The 24,177-nt window shown below is 43.5% G+C and overlaps 1 protein-coding gene across 1 annotated transcript in view; it reads right to left on the reverse strand.

The window, feature by feature from the left end:
* Nucleotides 1-24,177, reverse strand: part of Itga1 (integrin subunit alpha 1) — a 147,902-nt gene that overhangs the window by 63,435 nt on the left and 60,290 nt on the right. Inside the window, exons 2-6 of the mRNA XM_045139023.1 lie at nucleotides 20,110-20,227; nucleotides 9,172-9,284; nucleotides 5,915-6,003; nucleotides 5,681-5,792; nucleotides 4,949-5,076 (exon numbers count right to left, since the gene is read on the reverse strand). Coding sequence (XP_044994958.1) covers nucleotides 4,949-5,076; nucleotides 5,681-5,792; nucleotides 5,915-6,003; nucleotides 9,172-9,284; nucleotides 20,110-20,227 — 560 coding nt within the window. The remainder of the gene's footprint in view (nucleotides 1-4,948; nucleotides 5,077-5,680; nucleotides 5,793-5,914; nucleotides 6,004-9,171; nucleotides 9,285-20,109; nucleotides 20,228-24,177) is intronic.

Consider the following 24,177-nt stretch of genomic DNA (forward strand, 5'->3'; position numbering starts at 1 on the left):
CAAAAGTAAATTAAGACAAAGAAAAAAAAAATACCAAGTAGTAAGTACTTCATATGGGCAAAGTAAATTAAGACAAATCTAGGAAGACAAAACATCAGCGTTTGTTTGTATCAGGCTGTATTGCTCCGAGTAAAAGAGCGAAGAAACCTTTAGCTGAGAAAGGGACTCACAGGCTTTTACTCTGTTTTGCTTTCCTACTTGTTTCTCTAACAATGAAGGTGTGATTTCTGACCTCTCCAGGGAGAGGGAGAGAGAGAGAGGAGATCAGCGGAGGGTACTGTAATTCCTACTTGTCTATGCTAGCCTAGAAAAGAATCATGTCCTGATAGCTGTCTATCACTTTTTCTTTTTTAAATATTTTATTTATGTATTTAAGAAAAAGGGAGGGGAAGAGGTAGATAGAGAAAGACAGAAGAGAAGGGGCATGCCAGGGCCTCCAGCCGCTGCAAACAAACTCGAAACATGGGTGCCACCTTGTGCATCTGGCTTACGTGGGTCCTGGGGAATTGAACCTGGGTCCTTAGGCTTTGCAGGCAAATGCCTTAACTGCTAAACCATTCCCCAAGCCCTGCCTATCACTGTTTCGGCTCCTTGGAGAATCCCCACCAATGAGGTATCTCACCAACATCCTTGTGGGAGTGAACTATATTTCATGACCTCAGTGCTTAGGAATTCCCGATGTTTTCTGCTTTCCTCAGCAGATGCATCTACTCATTTCAAGAAAACTCTGTAGACAGGACCTCATCATGACCTTATGTTGGCTTTCAGATTGACTGACCCACGCTGATCCGAGGGAAACACACACGTTCTTTATTCTAATAAACTCTGGAAAGACTGGCTCATCCCAGGGCAGCTGCCTTTGCTGTGACCAGCTTGGCAACAGCCTGATGTTGCTGTGGGCTTCCCATGTGTTAAGGTAGCATGTGGGACTAGTGAACTAAGTGTCTCAACTCGAGTGACCACTGCACGGACCCATCTAAGCCATCCTCAAGTATGCTTTCTGCTAGCCGGTCTTCCTAGTACGGTTAATCCGCTCCGTTCTTACTGCATTTATGCCTTTGTTATGGATGAGATGTCTAACAGTTCTCCACCCTGCTTGTTCTCAGCTATTTATCTTTTAACTTCTGGAAAGTCTCTTATGCAACTCACTTTCTTCTTTTCAGGAATGGAAGTATAAAGGATAAGGAAAGAGAAGGAAAATTCTACAAGCTAGTTCTGCCAATCTGTAAGAATAAAATGCTTTCATAAAAACAAATAGGCTATCAAAAGCAAAAACACACTCTGCCCCAAATCAAACTTCTTTAAATCACACAAGCAACCCAGCTGAAAAAGAAATGGCTGTCAAAACAAACTGTCCGTTTGTGCAGAGAATTACTAGAGACCACAGGAAAGGTTAGCATGTTTTGTCATTCATATCTTTGAAGAGAAGATGTTTTACCAAATTTTCGATGAATGAACCTCTTTACTGAATCTACTGAAACAAGGACACATTTAAAAGAGAGTTTCAATGTGCTATACTTAGAGCTTATCAAATGCTGCTTAGCAAGTGTAACTGGCTTAATGGGCCCTTCCTAATCCCCCTTTTATAAGAAAATATTTGTGAACTAGTCCTTGATAAAGCTTTCCACCAGAATGCAAAAGATCAGAAGAGACTGAAGTGTGAATAATCAAGGCTAAAGTATAAATTAATAAGCCTTAAAATACTAAACATGCCATCCATAGAGTAAAAGGTCTCCTTAGCTGTCCTACAAGAGAGAAAAGCCCAGCAGTGCATACATAAATTTTGGTGTAGATATTTACACAGCAGCTGCTGAGTGAGGGCTCCTTCTTAGAGCAAGGGGCTGCGCTGACCGCCGTAAGGGTCAGAGGAGGCAGCATCTCCTCTTGAGCTCCTGTAATCTGCAGGACGTGGCTCACAGACACACTCCCACATGCACACACACTTACACACACACACACGTGCGTGCACACACATCAGTACAAGCCTAGTGCATCGATCCGGCGTTTTTCAAACTTTACTGTGCTTAAGAATCGTTTGGGTTGCTTATGTAAAATTCATGTTCCTAACCCCTCAGAGTTTCTGACTCTGAAAGTCTGGGATATACTCCAAGTACCTCAGGCATTTGGAAGCAGGAAGTCTGTGAGCCACACTGAGGGGGTCACTGTGTTGAACACAGAAGTGCCATTGAGACAATAGCCATGTCTGTTACTTTCTGCAATCTCTCAGGCTTTATCGTAGATCTGTACGCAGAACACGCTCAGTAATTTCATTTGAATAAATACATGAGTTGGTATCAAAATTCAGCTTCTGATACAAGCAAAATGTGACATGAAAATTCAGAAACATGGTCTCTTTATTTTTCAAGTCTTTTAAAATTAAATTTTAGGCTGGGCGTGGTGGCATACACCTTTAATCCCAGCACTCAGGAGGCAGAGGTGGGAGGATCACCGTGAGTTCAAGGCCACCCGGAGACTACATAGTGAATTCCAGGTCAGCCTGAGCTAGAGTGAGACTCTACCTTGAAAAAGAAAAAACAAAGACATAAATTTAAAAAAAATAATAATTTTAAAATATTTTAATTTATTTATTTTCAAGGCGAGAGGGAGAGAGAGAGAATGAATCAGAGCTCCAGGGTCTCTAGCAACTGAAAACAAACACTGGATGCATGCTCCACTTAGTGCATCTGACTTTATGTAGGAACTGGGGAATCAAACCCAGGTCGTTAGGCTTTATAGGAACGTGCCTTAACTGCTGAGCCATCTCTTGAGCCCTGTATTTAGTTCTTACACAGTGTTTTACTGCATACCACAGGTCAGCCTGGAGCATGGCTGGGTACTCATGGTGGCCCTTCTGCCGCAGCCTCTTGAGTACTGGGATTATAGGCCTGTGCCACGAGCCCTGCTGAGCTTTGAAAGCAGGTTGGTTGTACTGGGTGAAGTTCAGAGATGCTATAAATGACAGCGGGTACAGCGTTGTAATAAGAAATGTCTCCATTATGGAGAGGGGTCCTAGAGCCAAGGGACACTGGCTCCATCCCTTGCTTCAGGGTAAGTTCAGGTCCCTTCATTAACTGACGTGTCTGGTCCCCCAGAGCTAGTTCCAGTCTTCTGAATAAAGGTCATTGTCCCCTTCAAGACACACACACACACACACACACACACACACACACACACACACACACGACTGCAGGAGGACCACCCCGGCACGCTAGGTTTCCTCGGATGGACTAGCTCCTCTTAGAATGCTTATTAAGACAAATGAATTGTTTTCACAGTGAAAATCATAACACTGGTGACAGAATAGCTTGAGCGTCTAAGAAAGTGACGGTGCAAAACGGAGTCCTGGGCACGCAGCTTCTTATTCTCAAGCAGACTTTTCTTCCGTAAGCAGTGGAGAAATTTCAAACGTGCCACAGCTGCCCTGGCGTCCACGAAGAGCCAGGCATATTTTAAAGTCAAATAGATCATTGAATGGAAGGTAAAATCAACCATTCAGATGGCTATATATGGTGGTAGAAAATTCAAAAGCTATTCCAAGAATGGTATTAGGGTTGGAAGGAAAGGCTTGGATGAGAAGCTACAGCTGAGGGGACAGAACAGGGTGGAGGGGAGCAGGCAGACCGGGAGAGCCTGGCCTGTCCTGGGCCACGGGGCAGTCCCAGGAGGCAGTGCATCGGGGTGGGATGGGAAGAGGTTGGGAAATACTATGCGGGAGATTAGACACAACCAATCGTGGAACTGCCGGGCTTGCAATCCCAGAGCCGTGTGTCCTGCTGTCCTTAAATCCTGGTGAACGTGATCATCACTCAGCTTCCTCAGAACCTTCGCCACCTCAGAGGCACGCACAGGGAAGAGGAGTACACGGAATGAGGGTTAGCCCTCACTCTCCAGAGCTCCCCAAGTACCAAAGCCTGGCGCAGCCTTTTGGATTCCTCCTGTAGGGCTCATTCCAGTCTTCTAGGCACTGAACCCTTTGTTTGTTGTTATTGTTTTGAGGTGGGATTTCACTCTAGCCCAGGCGGACCTGGAATTCACTATGGAGCCTCAGGCTGGCCTTGAACTCACGGCGATCCTCCTACCTCTGCCTCCCGAGTGCTGGGATTAAAGGCGTGTGCCACCATGCCGGGCACTTAACTCATTTTGATATTTTATCGGCTTGTTGTGTCTGCTCTGAACGTTAAGGTCTCTGACCTCATGCCTTTAACAGATGCTGAGTTAACCAGCTGCAGGCTCGGTGTCTAAAGTAGAGTTGTGTGAGCCGCACTGCTTCGTGTGCAGACAGGACGGGGTGTGCGCGGAGCAACAGCCTTCCTTTTACGTGCGCAGGCGTGAGCCTGGCATGTTACTTTGTATTTTAGAAAAGAAACTATGAATGTACGGGAGTCAGCATTTAAGAAGCACGCTGATGCCAGTTACCCGTTGGTTCCTTGTTGTAAGATCTATGGCTCTCTGTCCCTGACAGTTCAGATCCCTTCCCACACAACTGGAAACCTTCTCTGACATCACCACAAGCATCCTCATCTAGCTTGTAATGACGAGCTGAATTATAAGTTCATAGAGATATGCAGGAAATATTGTCCGAGAACATTGAGAATGGTTTTCATATTTTTCTTATAGAAAATAACATGGTTGGAGGTAATGTCCCTTTCCTCAGAAATGAAAGCAGGATAAAACTCATCCTTAATTTTAGCTTTCTCAACTAGTTTATTTTCAGAAGAGTTTGCTTGATTAAAAATCTGTACATGAGAGCTGGGTGTGGTGGTGCACGCCTTTAATCCCAGCACTCGGGAGGCAGAGGTAGGAGGATCACTGTGAGTTCGAGGCCACCCTGAGACTCCATAGTGAATCCTGGGCCAGAGTGAGACCTACCTCGACACAACAATAACAACAAAAAATGTACATGATTTGTATTTAGAAAACCAGGGAAAAAAAATGCAGAGTCACATACCTGTGTCTGTTTGGGACCGATATCCATCCTTTCAAGAAGGTCATTTAAAAATGCTGTCACACTCTCCCAGGGGTAAATGCTGTTGGAACCGTCCAGAACAATGACTATGTCCAGCTGAGAACTGCATTCTGCAACAAAAGCGGCCAATTTGGAATCGATCATGTTAGAAGTCGGTGATGCATCCTCACGGCTGAAAGCAGCTCACTTTAAGAGACAAGCTGACGTCTCACAAAGTGCACACGCTGCCTTTGCCGCCAGGAAAGCTTTAGAAAAAGGTCCAAGAGGTCACAGATAATCATTGCATACACTTAGAATTTGTCTGGGGTTCACACCACGCTAAAGCCGTCTCTAGTTCATTGTGCTTTTTTTTTTTTTTTTTTTTTTTAATGTTCTAAGTGTTCTGTTTAGACAATTTCTCAATATGAAGTTGATGTTCTGGCTCTGTGCATAGCTCCGGTAAAGATACTTCTCTCAAAGAGCTTTGCTCTTTAAGTAAAGCCAGCTTTAGCTATGAAGTGTAAAGGCCACTTCAAAGGAAATTTATGCTAATATCGCTTCTAGAGACAGCAACAAGTGGTGGTTAGACACTGGCAAAGCAGCCAGTTACCGAAGTTGGTACTGCTGAGGTGAGGTGAAGTATCGGAGGCTTGCTGGCAGGCTGCTGGGGACGTGCAGCCCGCACCCGCTGCTGACCCCTTCCCAACACGCAGGGACAGCGCACAAAACGTGTACCTTGTACGGGGGCAAATGAGCTCACAACTTGAAAGGCAGGGTTGACGTCGGAACACACTCCAGTTGTGTAATGCAAATGCCCACATCTATAGGCATATAAGGGCCCGCATGCCTTCAAAAAAATAAAAGATTAAAAACCGTAAGGTTGACTATTATACGAGAGATTAAAAAAAAAAAACTCATAAGGACACATCCTTGCTTTTGTACAAAATTGTTAACTCTCTTCTTTCTCACCAGAAATCCTCCTTTGGGATTGGTGACTAACGTTGATCCAAATGTCATGTTCTCTTTTATTTCCGTGACATTGGGGATCGACGTATTTACTGCAAAATAGAACAAACTTTTAAGAGGGCGAGAATAAGTGGCATCATATGAAAGCAAAATGTCTTCTCATTGAAATATTGCATTTGTAGCCGGGCATGGTGGCACACGCCTTTCATCCCAGCCCTTGGGAGGCAGAGGTAGGAGGATCGCCATGAGTTCGAGGCCACCCTGAGGCTACATAGTGAATTCCAGGTCATCCTGAGCCAGAGTGAGACCCTACCTCAAAATAAAAGAAAGAAAGAAAGAAAGAAAGAAAGAAAGAAAGAAAGAAAGAAAGAAAGAAAGAAAGAAAGAAAGAAAGGAATATTGCATTTGCTTTGCTCATATCACAGCACATTCCTCTGGTTCAAGTAAAAGACTTCCGAGTAATACCGAGGAACGTAATGAACGAGTTAAGACTGGCGCGCTGGCTGATGGTCAGAAACTGTGTCTGTCTCGCTGTTTCAGAGAGTCTGGCAGAACTGTGAGAGAATGCAGAACTAGCAGGGAAAGGAGAAACGTGGGACTGCTCTTCACACATTTTTGCTAATTAAAGCAAATAAAGCCATTTAGTTTCATATGACTATGAATATTTTTTGTTGTTGTTATAGGTAACTAATGCTGAAATTTGATGCTTGGCAAGCAAAAGGAACACGCGTAGAGGAGCAGTCAAGTCGAAAACAAGTTTTTGAACAATGACGGAGACATCATGAGAGTTGCAAAGAAAATTGGAGCAAGATTAGAGAAATGTCTGGGAAGTCTAGATACAGAGAATACACTGAAGGACTCCATTTGACATTCCAAACAGGAATTTGGGGGCCCAGAGCATGCCAATTGGATAAAATTGGCAAGATGCTAGACTTAGTCACATTTTTAAAAAATAATAAAGACTGGACAAGAAAAGTAAAAGCTTCTAAACCCTGGCACTAAAGTGTATTAATAGTTGAAAGGAGCAAAATTCAATTCAAGAAGTATTTAGCTCACTGTTCATGCCTAGAAGTTGAATGCCTTGAGCCAGCCTGTGGATTTAACACAGACAAGGGAAGCATAGATTTCTGTATGCTCTGTCTGATTTCCTGATAATGGCATTGGTCTTTGTCCAAGACTTTAGTCTGATTCACTGAAAGGACTTCAGACCAAGCTCTTGGGCACACTGGTCTTGCATGATCAAGATCTGACTTTCTGTATATTAAGATTGTCTAAGGCTAAGTATTGCTGGGACAATCAGAAGCTAGGGCAGAAACTTTCCTCCTGTTCTTGACAGAGCTAAAATATACAGGCTAGTTAAAAAAAAAATTGATTCCAGTTTCCAATAACACAGAGTAGCTTCTCTCAAAACAACTGTTATAAGTAACAACTATAAATTCTAGGAAGAGGAAAAAAATTATATATGGAAGGTCTACCTGAGGGTTCTGGACTACAACCCCAAACAGGTGGACACTGTGGTTTCTATTCACTGAGAGGAAAAGGTGGGCCCTGGGAAAGCTTCTTATTTGGTGTTTTCTTTTTATTTGTTCTGTTTTGATGGAAGACTAATTCTGAGCGAAAGTCAAACAGAAGTCCTAGCTTTAGTTTCTTGAAGGAAAAGAGGATCGAAACCCAAGGGGCAATGATGACATCTGCCACGGGTGAAGGTATCTTGGCAAAAAGTCCCATGGGGGCTGGAGAGATGGCTTGTTAAGCGCTTGCCTGTGAAGGACCCTGGTTCGAGGCTCGATTCCCCAGGACCCAAGTTAGACAGATGCAGAAGGTGGTACACGCGTCTGGAGTTTGTTTGTAGTGGCTGGAGGTCCTGGCGTGCCCATTCCCTCTCTATCTCTCTCTCTCTCTCTCTCTCTCTCTCTCTCTCTAATAAGTAAATAAAAATGAACAAAAAAACCAATGTGGAAAAATTTATTTTTTAAAAAAGTCCCATGGAAGGACAGTTACAATGTATGAACACAGATGCTGAATGTCTGCATGGCCTGAGCAGCCCATCTGAAATGAAAAGAAGTGAATGGCAACTGAGTCTGCTCCTCACTATAAGGTGATCTGAATATGGGAACTGCACAAAACCACCTGCTAATATAAACCAGTTGAGACTGTTGAAAGATAGGCAAAAAAATCTGGAATTTCTATACTTGCTATTCAAAACTTTAATCCAGGCTGTGTTCCAAAAATACTACATATAAGAAGAAGCAAGAATATGTGATCCAGAGCTGGGTTTAATCCCAGCACTTGGGAGGCAGAGGTAGGAGGATTGCTGTGAGTTCAAGGCCAACCTGAGACTACATACTGAATTCCAGGTCAGCCTGAGCCACAGCGAGACCCTACCTCAAAACCATCCCACCCACTAAAAAAACAGAATATGTAAGCCAGGCTGTGCGTGATGGGACATACCTTTAATCCCAGCACTTGTAAGGTAGAGGTGGGAGGGTCCCTGTGAGTTCAAGGCCAGCCTGGGGCCACATAGTGTGTTCCAGGACAGCCTGGACTGGACAGTGAGACCCTACCTTGAAAAGGTAAAGTAACAAAAGGAAGGTGATGTTAAGATAACATCTAGTAATGAAGTTTATGAATGTAAAGAAAACATTCACAACTAACAAATAAATTGAAAATTGATAAGAGGAAAACTGAAAAAAAAATCTGCAACAAACTTGTGAGGCAGTAGCTCACTTCTAGAGTATTTTATTTTGTTTGACTTCTAAGTCTTGGATGATTCTAGAAGAAATTTTCTAATCATGATCCATCCCCAGTGGGATTCCATATATGTATTTTAATATGAATTTCTCTCAGGATATTCTTTTCTAAATGCTAAATTCATTAATTAAAATTCCTCTTATTCAATTTCCTTTCAAGAACCAGGCACTAAGTTACATTTTATGGAAGGAATGTGACAGTCATGTTTATTTGGAAAATTCTTTCATGTTACCACTTGTTTATAGAGGATCCTGAATGATATAGGGGGGTAAAAATTTTGCAGCTAGCAAGCTATTCAAATTCTATGTATATTCCAAGATCAGTAACTGAAGCAAATTAAGGGCAGAGTGGATTAAAATGCCATCCAATGTGAATTAAATATGTTAAGAAGAAGAGTTATTGTTACTTTTAGCATTTTCTTGAGTCACTTGATTTTTTTTTTTTTTTTTTTTTTTTTTTAGTGAGAATATGGACCTGAGTTAGAATGAGACTATTTGATTTTTAAATACCTGGTAGATCCAACTTCATGCAAGGCATAGACCCCTCTCTTCCCACCGGGCACTTGTAGACATCTCCAGTTCTGGTCTTGGGCTGGCCTACCAAAGGAGAACCAATGAGCACCCTGGAAGATAAACAGGGGAATTAGCATATTAAACAAAGAAACCGCCTGTTTTATGTTGTTCAGAGATAGCCAACAGAAACTTCCATAGACATAATTACACACTCATCTTGTTGGTGACTTAATGATTTTTAAAATAAGCAGAGCGTCTTTAACACGTTACAGATTGATTTAAATTAAAAACATACAGAAGGGAGATCTATAGATTTTTCTTCATTGTTTTAACTATGTGCTTTATCACACCACATTTATCTTAGTTGGTACTGTGTTAGTTTATAGAACATATGCATAAATGAGAATTTTTTCCCATGAGAAACTGGTAACTTTATAAAGAAGTCAGGAAATATAAACATGAAGTCATTTTAAGATTAAATATGAGTATGCACTAGTTTATAGACACTTAGAAAATAAATATTTTTATGGGACTTGGGATAAAATCATTTATTGTCATTTTGGACAGAATAGTAAAATCTCTCTATCCTTAATGGAAAACATACAACCATGAATTGTTTTGAGTTCTAGCTAGTTATTAAACAGTCTCTCAAAATGTCTTCAGGAATAAGAGATCAATGAGGCTGAGTGATATGTACTTGGGTATATCCCCAGTTGTTAATCCATTGCTAGATACACACCTAAATTCAGATTCTAGGATTCCTACACCAGAGGACAGAACTTCTGATTGTGTGAGACTACATCCATATCAATGACTTGAGTGAAGAAATGAAAATATTAAAATTCTTAGCAAGTGCATCTAAATGTAGTTGGGAATCTAGATGTAGCTGAGCATTCTAGAATAATAAATGTAGATTAACTAAAGTTTAATATGTAAATAATTGCACTAAGAGGCATTCTGTTATCTACATTAGTACAGGACATGGGAACCTCACTTAATGGGAGCTCATGTGAGAAAAAGTCATGTAGGATTGCGTGCACAGCATACACACATGAGCCAACAGTGTGTTTTTGTGCCAAAAATGCTAATGTGACCTTAGGCTGAATTTCTGGAAATAGATGCCCTGGTCAAGGAAAGTGATAGGCCCTCTGTGCTCTGCCCTGGTCAGGCCATGTCTGGAATGTCCACATTGAGAGGGACATAGGCACAAAGGAATGCATGGAGGAGACTGACTGAGATGGCAATTTTGTCTGACAAGAGATGCTCATGACAAATATTTAGCATGGAGAAACATGTCTGAGAAACAACTGAGAGGTAGTACAGGCTACGGGTGGATCAGGCATGTGTTTGAAAAAAATAAATGCTTGAAAATCTGTTATACTGCCAAGTGATGGGATTTATTTTGAGTAGACTCATTGGAAAAACATGTATTAGTGGAAATAAGCTTTGTAACAATTCTAAATATCAAATTAGTGAACAGATTCCATAAAATATATAGTTTGATGCATTTGCAGAGCAATTTCTGTGTGCATAAAAATGTTTTAACACCTTTTGAAGCATAATTTTTACTTTGGGGAAGCTATAATTTCAAAATGATCTAAGACAAGGAAGCTTAACACATCAAGAAAATACTAAGGTGAAATTAAGAAATATGAACAACCTCAAGACTAATTATTGCAGGGGTTATTCTATAAAATATTGTGCTGCATAAAAATAGTACTTAAGAAGATTGCGTACTATGATGAAAAATTATTTGTGACTTAATTCAAAGTGAAAACCTATCTAATTTGGTGAAAAAAAAATTGGCCTAGTTTAAAGTGAATGAACCCAATTATGAGAAATAACAGAAATGATAACAGCAGGTGGTTATTGGATTCAGTCCATGGGCCAGCCACTGCCTGAAGTGCTCTTTATGAAATGTGGTCATCTCCTCGTGAACTTGCTGTTAGACTGAGTTCACGCTGCGTCTTCACCATTTCCTAGCTATCTAGTTTAGGAACTGTTCTGTCTGTGGTAGCTGCTTTGTTGATAAAATGGAAACTAGGGGCTGAAGAGATGGCTTGGAGATTAGGCGCTTGCCTGTGAAGCCTAAGGATCCCGGTTAAAGGCTCAATTCCCCAGGACCCACGTTAGCCAAATGCACAAGGGGGGCGCACGCATCTGGAGTTCGATAGCAGTGGCTAGAAGCCCTGGCGTGCCCATTCTCTGTCTCTCTCTACCTGCCTCTTTCTCTCTCTATCACTCTCAAATAAATAAATAAAAATTTTTTAAAATTAAAATAAAATGGAAACAGGTACTTCATAGGATCATCACAAAAGCTGTACAAAGCTATGGTATGTGCACAGCATAGAAAGCAGTAAGCTCATATTCTGAGCTACCTGAACCTCTCATTACTAAATAATTTAACGTCTATGTAACACACTGACTTAGAAAGAATGTATAAAAGTACAACCGACCAACTACACTGAGGAGAATGCAATCACTTTTATTTCAAATATTCTCAAACTTTTATGCAATATCACTGAATAAAATCAGTGTTAAATATTAATGAATTAAATACAGCTAAACAATTTAGGGCAAAGAAGCGAGCTTATTATTATTTAAAAAGAAAAAATTTAGCAGGATATCTCAGATGGCTTAAAACTGAATTTGGCACAAACCCGGCAAAGCCTTAGAAAGAAAAATCACCACCGCTCCTTTGACGGGTACGCATAGTTCAGTATAGGTATGATTGAGTTTGTGGCTGACATGGGAAACCGGACCCAAATCACAGACATTCTTACAGTCATGTTTAAGGAGATGGTGGGGGGGGGAGCAGTAATGACCAGAGCAGATGTGACCAGAGGGAGCTTGTCCACAGGGAAATAGCAGGCTGGGTTCAGAACAGGTCCGTTTTTCAGTGGAGGAAAATAATACTTTTGCTCCTTTTGAAGCTGGGATTTGTGTGTGTGTGTGGGGGGGGGGTTGTGGGTGAGGGGAGGTGGATTTCAAAGCATTGGGGGTGGAGTGTCTCACTATATAGCCCAGGCTGGCCTGGAACTCACTCTGTAGTCTCAGGCTGGCCTCAGCCTCACAGAGGTCTTCCCACCTCTGCCTCCTGAGTGCTGTGGTTGAAGGTGTGCGCCCCCATGCCTGGCTAGGATTTGTTTTAACAGACAAAATGCAGTAGGAAGGACTTCTGAGGTGGGGCTTACAAGCTTTGCAGATATATTAGATTGCTTCTTTCTTATTCGTTTTTTTTTTTTTTTCTTTTTTTCTTTTCAGTCAATTGTAGAACATGGTGTGAAGAAGCTCATTCCAGCCTAGCAGAAGATTGAGTGGTCGCAAGAAGTCGACCCAGGGCTCTCCCAACGGTGCACAGAAGACGGCCAGCGAGTTAAGCCACTGTAAGTGATCTGCGCCTGGTGGAGGTACCAGGTGACTCAAGCAGGAATGAGCACAGGGAGCCGGATGATCTTGAGGACTTGTGAAATCATCTTTCCTTGCAGCTACTAAGTTTTGGAGGCGTGGTGATTTGATTCTGGTGTCCCTCATAAACTCAGGAGTTCTGAATGCTAGGAGATTTGGGAATTAACTCTTCCTAGATGCAGTGTATTGTTGGGAGCGGGCAAGGTAAAGTTGCCTTTTCTTCCTCATATCTTCTTTGAGAAATAGTCATCTCGTGACATTTCAGGAAGGGGCAGCTGAGAGGTGGGCTTGTGGAGAGTGAGGCCATGAGAAGGCAGGTGATGGCTGGTCATGCATAGTTTTCCCAAATATATACCTGTAATGGATGGGCAATAGATTTCCAGAGTCCCTTTCCATTCTAAGATTCCATTATCTGAAAGGACACATTCAGGTGCAGGGCTGGAGAGATGGCTTAGCGGTTAAGCACTTGCCTGTGAAGCCTAAGGACCCCGGTTTGAGGCTCGGTTCCCCAGATCCCATGTTAGCCACATGCACAAGGGGGCGCATGCATCTGGAGTTCGTTCGCAGAGGCTGGAAGCCCTGGCGCGCCCATTCTCTCTCTCCCCCTCTATCTGTCTTTCTCTCTGTGTCTGTCACTCTCAAATAAATTAAAAAAAAAATGCAGGTGCATAGAGGAGAACTAACTCGTTGGAAAATACATGTTATTAGTAGGGGAAAGCCTGGGATGGGGAGTGAAAAGAAGGTCACAAAATGCATGCTAATAAATGCATGCTAAGGACAGCAAGGCAGAAGGACGTGGGCATTGCGGACGGTCTGGGGAGCACGTGGAGGCAGGAGAAGGAAGGCTGACGGTGAGAAGGGGCGCACAGGAACAGCGCACAGCAGCGTGGAGCCTTCCTGCCCGCCCTGGCGCAGGCGGGCTGAATCGCCTTTAAGCCCTGTGCAGCAGAAAGCATCTAGAACCTGGGAAGGGCGGGGATCACCGTAAAATGAGGACTAACATGGGAGGGATCGGGAGTGAACCTGAGAGTTTCGGGGTTGACACAGAAAGCTTGGGGGCTGCGACCAAAACAGACAGCGCCTTGGCAGGGTGTGAAACATAACGATGTTTGTTTGTTTTCCTAGGAGCTGTTGACTCTGACGACAACAGGCAATTCTTGAAAGTACATGTATCTTACCAAATTGTGAATTCCCCCCCCTTTTTTATTCCATTTTAGAGGTTAAATATTTGGCCTGTAGAATGTCATGCATGACTTTGGGTACCAGAAGGCAGTTCCCTGGGTCGCGATTCTAGAGAATCCTAGTTGGAGACAGAGAGCCGGCTGAGAGTCAGGCTGCTGCTCCCCATTCTGGCTGCGTCACCGCTTGCTGTCTAAGACCTGTGGCAGTTCACCCTCAGAGTCCCCGCTTCCTGCCTAGATGAAGGAGATAAGAATGGGATCTGCTCAGCCCAGGGGCTTAGTGTGAACAGTAAAGACATGTTTTCTCATCAGCTGTTTTATTACTGAATATTTTTGTTCAAGTCAAGTTGGCTTTAATTTATTATATTTTATTCCTGTTAGAATTTATGTCTGGCATTTTGCAATGAATTAGCTGTAGATGAAGAGAATAAAAGGACGTTTTTTATATCACTGGTGGTCTCTGGAGGAACACCTGATGAATCAAATGATAATTCAAGCAAGAAAACATCTTTGTTGCGTGAAAAAGCCTCAGTCATAATGAAAATTTAATAAATTGAGAAAAATGTGCTTTCACAACAGTAAGTCTTGTGTGTATAGCCATCACTATGCTTATTTGAAGAATAACTGATCCCTGATGCCCGTTTTATATTTATCCTCCCTCTCCCCACGGAGGATAATTTCCTGAGGACGTTTTCTTCATATACACGCCATTCCGGTCACGCTCTTTACCTCGCTCTTTCTTGATGCCCAGTGGCCGAAGCTAGCACAGGCGTGCTCAGGCTGCCACCTGCCCCGCCAGCCAACGTCAAAAACATAAGTAAGTGGAGTAAGTGTTCAATCGCCTTGGAGAATTAAACTCACACAGCTCCCCATTGACAGCAGTGATCTCAGTCTTTGAAAAGCAAAAGGCTGGAAATGGAGTGAGCCAAAGACATGACATTTTTAACAAAGAGCAAATTGAAATTTCCAAAGGCCTCATGAGCAATGTAAAATAAACACTTTCCTGAAACCCATGAGAGGAAAATGGCAGAAAGTCCTCAGTTGCAGCCCTCCCCAGACTGTATGAGTTGTGTGTCAAAGACACATATGTCAGCAGCTGGACACTGGCCCCAAAAGCCACTGGTACCTCCTCCTGACATGAGACAGTTCTCCGGGGGTCAATGAGGGGGTCGACAAATTTTGACATGTTTTAAAATATACTATTTACTTGAGAGAGATAAAGTGGCAGGTATAGAGAGAATGGGCATACCAGGGCCTCTAGCCAAAATGAACTCCAGACACATGAGCCACCTTGTGTATCTGGCTTACGCGGGTCCTGGGGAATTGAAACTGGGTCCTTAGGCTTTACAGGCAAATGCCTTAAGCACTAAGCCATCTCTCCAGCCCTGGATATGGCTTCAGTTGAAGATTGGGTGGGGAGGGATCTATCTACCAGGGGAGGATTTATTTTGGGGAGGACAGGCCCAGTGAAGTCACAGGAGCCACCAGCTGGGGTGTCCTGAACATCAGATCAAAGGTTGGGCACAGAAAGCCCATGGTGATGGGGCTGGCAGAGTGGAGAAAGTCCCGACCATTCTTGCATGTTCCAGTGAGCTGAGACGCTGCCTCGCTGGTGACCACCACCAGCTCTGGAAATCCACATGGCTTCGTGCTGGGCTCGGGGTATTTAAGACTTCTCTTCAAAGCAAAGCTGTTGAGCCAGCTCCGCTCTTTCTGCGTGCATCTGCGCCACGTCACAGCCGCAGGGACGTGAGTGCCGCAGCCCACGGCGGGCAGCAGCTGATCTTAATCAGGGTGACGTGTCCTGCTACTGGGAAACCATGAGATTTCTGAGCAAGAGACATAAAAGTAAATTACGGCTGTCGGTAAACTCCTGCAAGGTAAAGGGCACTTAAGGAGATTTTTCTATTAAGTTTTAATTATTGCAAAAGAATTGATGCACTCTTCGTCAGACACACTCGTGTCAAAAGTGGCTGTTCCTTAGGCATAGGACAGCCAAGAGGTAAGATGAGTCAGGACAATGTTTTAAAAAAATCTATTTGGATGAATTCAGTTAGCCACATCCTTTTGGTTGTTCTGACATTTTAATCATGTTTTCATAATATCCTTGTACAGGGCATGTCAAAATAGGTAGTTAAAAATCCATGTACATTTGAAAGCTCACAAACTCTCACACACATGTTAAGAGGTAAATTTGATATGTGCCACAAAAATGATAACCAATATTTATTTTGGTTATTTTTTAAAAACATTTCCGTGTGTGTGTGTGTTGTACATACCTTTGTGGGCCCCAAACACTCTCTTGCTGTGGCCACAGTACTGTTGCTCTTCCACCTGGTCTTGTTCCCTTTCTTTCTTTCTTTCTTTCTTTCTTTCTTTCTTTCTTTCTTTCTTTCTTTCTTTCTTTCTTTCTTTCTTTCTTTCTTTATTGAGGTAGGGTCTCACTCTAGCCCAGGCTGACCTGGAATTCACTATGTAGTCTCTGGGTGGCCTTGAACTCACAGCAATCCTCCTGCGTCTGCCTCCCGAGTGTTGGGATTAAAGATGTGCGCCACCACACCTGGCTAGTCTTGTTTTGAGTTGGTCTCTTTTTACTGTTTTCTAAATTCTGTAGATTCTCTGCTCTCCTGTGGGATTGGGGTTATAGATGCCTGTGACTGGTCTTGAGATTTGAACTTGGGCAGTCGCTTAACAGCTAAGTTATCTTTCAGCCCAACGTTTACTTTTATAAAATAGCTCGAACAAAGGAAAGGGCATGGCTGAGCGTGGAGAAGTATGAGATGATGTTCAGCTCTGGCCTTAAGAAGTATATTTCCCCACTGAAGTCACTTTTTCACTTATGTTTTAAGTGTGTTTGTTTTCACGGATGGTGACAAAGGGTCAAGCCTGATCACTGAGCCGCACGTGGACGCAGGGCCGGGTGGGGGTGGGGGCTGGCAGTGAGGCCGGCCGCTGTTCACCTGAGGCATTCCCGGTGTGGCATTGCTCCCTCTTCCTGTGCTGTGCTTGGAGGCTCCTGACTGCCTGGATGCATTTTGCCTTCAGCTAAAGCTGCACCAACAAGCTTCCAACTTCTTAAGAAAATTGATTCTCCATTTTTGTATACACGTATGTTTCCGTTTTCATTTCCCGATAATCCAATATCAAAATTTTAGCATATGTTTCACCCATCCAGAACTTTCATTTTGCCATTTCCAGAGTTCCCTCAAAACTTGATTATTTGTCTAATTTTACCTTTGATACACTTTTCTTTGATTCAAGTTGCCCTTAGTTTAGCTCAGGGCCTTGACTTCTGTTTTGATTTTGGTTATGTTTGTTTTGTTAATTAGCTTTCTGAGACAAGTTCTCATGTAGCCCAGGCTGGCCCTGAAACCTCAGCATTGCTGAGAATGACCTTGAGTTCTGGGCCTTCCTGACTCCACACAGCAAATGCTAGGGTTCCAGCCCGGCCTCTTCTCCTCTTCTTACTTTAATATGTTCCTGGGTTGCGAGTTGAAAGTGGCACCCCTCAGAACCTCCCTACCTTCCCTTTCTGGCCCTTCCCTTTGTTAGTCACCTTGGTGCCCCAGACAGTCTTATTTCTCCTTTCATGTTGTAGACAGATACATGGCGTCATGGATCAATGTAAAACCTCAGGACCACATGCAGACATGACATACACACATACAGGATTTTGTATACCTATGTAACATCTAGGGACCATAAATGAAAACAAGCATACACTATATGCTTTTCTGAGAGTACCTTAATTCACTTAATATGCTTATCTCCATTTGCATCCATTTTCCTGCACATGACGTGGCTTTGGTCTCCTTTATGGAAGAAAACAAATTGCACTGTGCATATATACTAACCCCATTTTGGGCTGCATTTCCTAGGCACTATATTGTGATTCTTGCTTGCAGTTAGATTTTCCACTTTAGGGGCATCCCTTTTTCCACTACAATCTATATGTAATTGTCCAAAGTAAATTTAATAAAAACAATCTAGGGCTAGAGAGATGGCTTAGTGATTAAGGTGTTTGCCTGCAAAGCCAAAGGACACCACTTCAATTTCCCAGGACCCACGTAAGCCAGATGCACAAGATGGTACATAAGTCTGGAGTTTGTTTGCAGTAGCTGGAGGCCCTGGTGCACCTATTCTCTCTCTCTCTCTCTCTCTCTCTCTCTCTCTTTCTGTCTGTCTGTCTCTCTCAAATAAATAAATAAAAATAAACATTTTTTTTAAAGTACAAAAAAAGATATGTCATTTTAAGTAGGTGGAGGTCCAAGTCCTAAAACTTGTTGTCCACAGTATTTCTCTGAAATTTTTTTAAAACTTTTTTTTGTTTATTTTTATTTAGAGAGAGAGGGAGAGGAGAGTGGGTGCGCCAGGGCCTCCAGCCACTGCAAACGAACTCCAGATGCGTGCGCCCCCTTGTGCATCTGGCTAACGTGGGACCTGGGGAACTGAGCCTCGAACCGGGGTCCTTAGGCTTCACAGGCAAGTGCTTAACCACTAAGCAATCTCTCCAGCCCTTCTCTGAAAATTTAAGCATCTATTATTAATGAATAAAAATAGGCTTTTTATATTTATTTATATAAACATTAAGCTTTGAGGAAAAAAAAAAAAACATACAAGCCAAGAGAAACCTGGTGAACTGGCCCATCACTGTTATCCTCGAGATTCAATTCCTTGAATTGGTATCTGAAATTCGTCATTAAATTAGTGACTAAAATCGGTGTCTGGTGTCTAAAAGGATGGCCGGTATCTGCTTAACCTTAGGAGTTGGGGGTGGGCCACCTAGGGAGGGTACAGGAGAGATGACAGGGGACACGGTGTTTTGTAACCGCCGTGTTCGTGTTTCAAATGATCTATGAGAAGAGAGGAGAGGAGAGGAGAGGGGAGGGGAGGGGAGGGGAGGGGAGGGGAGGGGAAGGGAGGGGAGGGGAGGGGAGAGGAGGGGAAGAGAGGAGAGGAGAGGAGAGGAGAGGAGAGGAGAGGAGAGGAGAGGAGAGGAGAGGAGAGGAGAGGAGAGGAGAGGAGAGGAGAGGAGAGGAGAGGAGAGGAGAAGAGAGGGCTCCCCGCCCTGGCTGCTGGTGCACACCTCATAACGTTTCTCACCCTCAGAAATGGGGGGACTCAAGTCACTGCTTCTGATATTCTTTAGGAGATGAAAGAAAGAAATGATAATTATGGGCTTCAGATCACGATTACCATAGCAGATATAAATCTCCTTTAATTATACTTACTAGAACAAATAAACTTCTTTAGTTGTTAAATGGAGATAAATTTTAACTAACCTATAATTTATTCCTCAGTATACAGTCTTAGAAAAACCACCCTTATTATAGTCAGGTTAAATGAAAAGTAAAAGGGCTCTAATATTCATTTTGTATGTTTTCAAGAACCTGAGTCTGCTTAAAAAAAATTTTTTTTTTGGAGGTAGCGTCACACTCTAGCCCAGGCTGACCTGGAACTCACTCTGTAGTCCCAGGTTGGCCTCGAACTCACAGGGATCCTTGTACTTCTGGCTCCCAAGTGCTGAGATTAAAGACATGCACCACCCACACCCAGCCTGCTTTAAAACTTTTTAACTAAAATGAACTGATCCAAATGTCTGCAGGTTTAAAGTCTTATAGCAGTGGCTGGGAAGGTTGCTTGGTGAATAGAACGCCTGCCCCACAAATGGGAGACCCCGGCAACCGTGGAGAGGCTGTGTGTGCGTGCTCCCCCCCCCCCCTGCCCCGTAACCTCAGAAGCAGAAGGAGGCAGAGACAAGGGACTCAGGAGCCACAAGGGATCGACAAGCTCTGGGTTTAGGTAAGAGACCCTACGTCAGTGAACCAAGTGAAGAGTGACAGAAGAAGACACTCAATGTTGACCTCTGGTGTACACACACACATATGCACGCGTACACACACGTGCACACATGCACACATATGAATATGCTCAGACACATACATAAACATGCAAACAATTACATGACAGAAATGTAGCAGGACTCACTGTCATCATTGGACAACATGCAATCGATCGGTAAAGTACCAGGAATAAACACCCCAACTAGTGGTAGTGGTAACTTGGCTTCTTGCCTGCCTCCCCAGGCCTGCGACTGAATTTCAGCCAAGCATGCTTCAAGAACAATTAGGGAAGTCTTGCCAAGATAACATCATGGCTGACTACTGGCTACTTCAGATAAGAACCTTCTTTGAGGTCAACTGAGGTGTCAACAGAAATCAGTAATTGTTCCCTGTAAAGCTTCAAGGAACGTTTCTTCTTTACGTCACTTCCCATGACAAAGCCAACAGACGGCACATTCCAGCCTTGTAAATCCATTAACCGACCACAGAGCTCGCTGGCTTACCATTTTCCTTCTTGGTTCTCATACTGTTGGACGGTGTAGCCGAACATGTCCTCCACGGGGCCGCTGAAGCTCACCGAATTCTTCACGTCCACGTTGAAGGGCACGCAGGAGCCTAGAACTGCAGAGGGAAGCAGAGCCCGTTACGCAGTTACCTGAGGTCGCACCATGTTCTCAGGTTATGGAAGGCATTCTTGAAGATACGCCCGAGAACAAGGTTCTTACAAAACAGCACTCAGAGGTTCAAAGAATGGGAGCCTCCCGGAAGGTCCTGATACTATGATGCCCATCGAAAACCCAACAGAATGGGTAAACACACACACACAAACACACACACGTATTAACACTCGAACAAAATTCCATAGGAATCTACTACTCTGCCATTCCCAGAAGTCAGATTTTCAAGCCAGTGTGGGACTCACAGAAATTCCCAGTGACTAACACAGTTGCAGATTGAATTTCCCAGTAGTGAGTCTTCCAGCAAATCATGAGCCTCCGTGATGTTGAAGGGCTTCCTGTTCCCATTTCAATCACAGAGCTTGCAAGTCCTTGCACTGAGGGGCTGCGGGCAGGGCTTTCTCTTTCCTGCTTCTTTGGAGGTGGTTCCTATGCCAGCGTGAAGGGCTCTGCTCCCCCCCAGTCTAGCAGGGGTTCCTGCTCACCCACTAAAGCCCGAATGTCACTGTCCTTCCATCACTTTTGTAGATTAAGTTGGATACTACACCCCCAAATTTAGTCGGTGCCTGGCCTAGACCATATATCTAAATATCTTCAATTGTCCTATGAGCCAGGTGGCAGAGAATTCTTTGGTAAGTGACAGTATCTCTGAAGAGGTGCTGAAATCAAGCCCTCCGATGGGCAGTCCTACATGCCACATTTGGCCCAGGTGTTTTTTCACATTATGCTTGTGAACTTCTAAAATCTTCCTCTCCTAGATGTTAGTGAGAGCTCTTCCCAGTGGTCACTGCCTTCACACAGCACATCCCAGGACATGATTAAATTCAGCATCCTTTGTTAAAACCAAATTCAACCACGCAGATTCTAGAGCATTCTCATTCCAGTCTTATAGATTGGGTAGATTTAGCCACTCCAATCTCTTAATACATACTCACTACAAACTTTTGCATAAATATACTTGAAATCCAGACTATTTTAATGCATAATCTTCAAATTGTGGTAACAATAATAAATGATCATTTCATGCACAAGTGTCTAGGAGGTTCCTTAAGGAGACACTCACTTGATATTTTATAGATCTATTTACAGTCTTCTTTGATCTTCCTACACAGAAATAGTCTAATTACTACCCTCTTATTTTTTTTTAAAGAATTCTCTAGTAGAGATGACTATTAAATGCTATCTATATTATAGTTATCTGTGTGAGATTTGTTTCCTAGATTGGAAAATTCTTGAAAGCAGGCACCCTCCTCCTCATCTTGTTAATAATCCCTTATAAAAACCTAACCCAGTTCTTCATACTCAGATGGGCAGTAACATGTTTATAGTTGACATGGTGAAGGAGGAAGGGTGCTGGCTGCAGTTAGAGATGAACTGGCAGCTATTTCCTGTGAGTTAGAGAAGACTTTTCCAATGAAAATGCTAAGGTGAGGAAAAGATGGGGCTTGGCAGCTGGGAGAAAATATGTGCCCAAGATTCGAGAGGGTCTCTGTGAGCAGCCAGACACCCGGGACAAATATGGATGCGAGATCATGAAGATACGTGCTCGCTGGCGTGAGGGCAGCAGGAAAGAGACGGACGGGTACCAGAGGCCCTTTTATGTCCTCTCTCCCAAACTACAACAGCCGGTGACCATCTTCTACGTGATCACCACTGGGTATCGGAAGATCGTTTTAAACACCGCTCACCCTCTATTCCAAGATGAGTCGTAAAGGTTCTTACTCTTTCCTCGCAGGTGATGTGTATTAATTTTTAAGCAATTTTTAATTTTTATTTTTATCTATTTATTTGAGAGAGAATGGGCATACCAGGGCCTCTAGCCACTGCAAACGAATCCGAGATGCATGCGCCACCTTGTGCATCTGGCTTACATAGGTACTAGGGAATTGAACCTGGGTCCTTTTGGCTTCACCAGCAAGTGCCTTAGCTACTAAGCCATCTCTCCAGCCCTTTAATGGTATTTTTGATGTAACGAGTGGGAAAACTAGTACCTCTACCACGTGGGTTCTCACTTCAGCACTGCTGGCCATTTGGGAGAGAACGTACTTTGTCACGCGGGCTGTCTTAGGTCCAGGGGCTATTGGCAGCGTCAATGGCCCCGACCCACAGGAGGTCAGTGGCACTTTCTGAGTCATGATTGTCAAACTGCCGCCGTCTTGTGGAGTCAAAACTGTCTCCAACTGAAGGAGACGGGGAGAAAGGTAAGACCACCATGGCCACTGGCTGCGGTGCAGATGGAGGCTGGACGCCAAGTGCGGCCCAGATGGCCGCAGCCTCTGCATCTGCCGGGGGCCTCGAGCCCAGGCCCGGCCCAGAGTCTGGGAGTCGGGCCTCCAGGGGCATCCCCTTGCTGGTAAGTTTCGAGGGGCATGAGTCTGCAACGTGCTACTTCTTTCCCAAGATGCCATAACAGGTAGAGGAATTTGCCCACGTTAGAAATGCTGAACCTGGCTTTTGACCAAAAAAAAAAAAGAAAAAGAAAAAGAAAAAGAAAAAGAAAAAGAAAGGCATTCTCTTCCATCAAGGGCAGTCTTGCACTCACTGGAAGAAAGCTGTTTTCAGCATACCATCATTAGCAAATGTTCTCCCAGTGATGACCCCGGGGTACCCCTCCCCACGAGACCCAGAGCTTTTGGCTTCCTTTTTGGGTCCTGTTTATTCTTACGCATTGTGCGCAAGGTGTCTGGGGTGGAACCTGTACTCTATTTATTTATTTATGTATTTTATTTTCTCTCCTTACAATTCTACTAGAAATTTGTTCCAAGTAATTGTAAATCTGTCCCTTTGAGGTTTACTGAGGCACCAAACAGTCTGAAGCACAAGGCACGTGACATTAAAAAAAAAAAAGGTTTATGTCTTGTTCTTTGATTTAAAGGAGTGAGGGAACAGCAAAAGCAGCGTCTCGTAGCTTTCTGTTTGCTCATTTGGTTAAACTACGTTATCTTGGAGCCGTATGTACCAGAAGCGAGAGGAAATCACACTTGCTCTTGACTAAAGCAGTGGTCAGTATCAGGGTGGGGAAGACAAAAAAAAAAATAAACATGAAACGAAACAAAACAAGACCGAATAGCTTAAGGAGTAACATAAGGAAAATAATGAAAATTATAAAATAAAACGCAGCTAGACGGTCAGACATGGAGGTAAATTCTGATCTCACGTGCATCAGCAAGAGCGAGGCTTCCCCTTAAGGACCACGTCATGTCCTGTTCCTCACAAGTCTCTTTCCGTTACACTTTCTGCCAGTTCTGCAAATATCATTCTTTTTTTAAGAAAAAAAAATATTTTATTTTTATTTACTCGACAGAGAAAGAGGGAGAGAGAGAGAAAAGGAGAGAGAGAGAGAATGAGTTGCTAGGGCCTCCAGCCACTGCAAACCAACTCCAGACACATGTGCCGCCTTGTGCATCTGGCTAACGTGGGTCCTGGGGAATCGAATCTGGGTCCTTTGGCTTTGCAGGCAAATACCTTAACCACTAAGCCATCCCTCCAGCCCTGCAAATATCATTCTTATCACCATTATGGGGATGAGTAAAAAGAAGTTCAAGGTGGCTCAGAAATTTCCTCACATTTCCATAGGATTCCAAAACCCAAAGCCTTCATCACAATTCACAGGGACACAATTTTAGCACTTTGGCCCTAAAATAGAAAGGCCTGGGAAAAGAGATGGCTTCACAACACCCTTGGAGTGACCTGAAGTTAGTCCATGAAGTCCCCTTTCCTCAGAGGCACATTGCAAAGATGCTGGTCTTTTGTGACAACCTGAACAAGGGGGTGGATTTTGGTCATGGCCACAAAGTTCAGACCAGCCTTCTTGAGGGACTTTTTAGGAAGAAAAGAATGAAAAGGCCCATCCCTCTTCATGTATGGACAAGTGTCATAAACACAACCATTGAA

The sequence above is a fragment of the Jaculus jaculus genome, chromosome 20, assembly GCF_020740685.1.
Source record: "Jaculus jaculus isolate mJacJac1 chromosome 20, mJacJac1.mat.Y.cur, whole genome shotgun sequence".
Classification (NCBI taxonomy): domain Eukaryota; kingdom Metazoa; phylum Chordata; class Mammalia; order Rodentia; family Dipodidae; genus Jaculus; species Jaculus jaculus.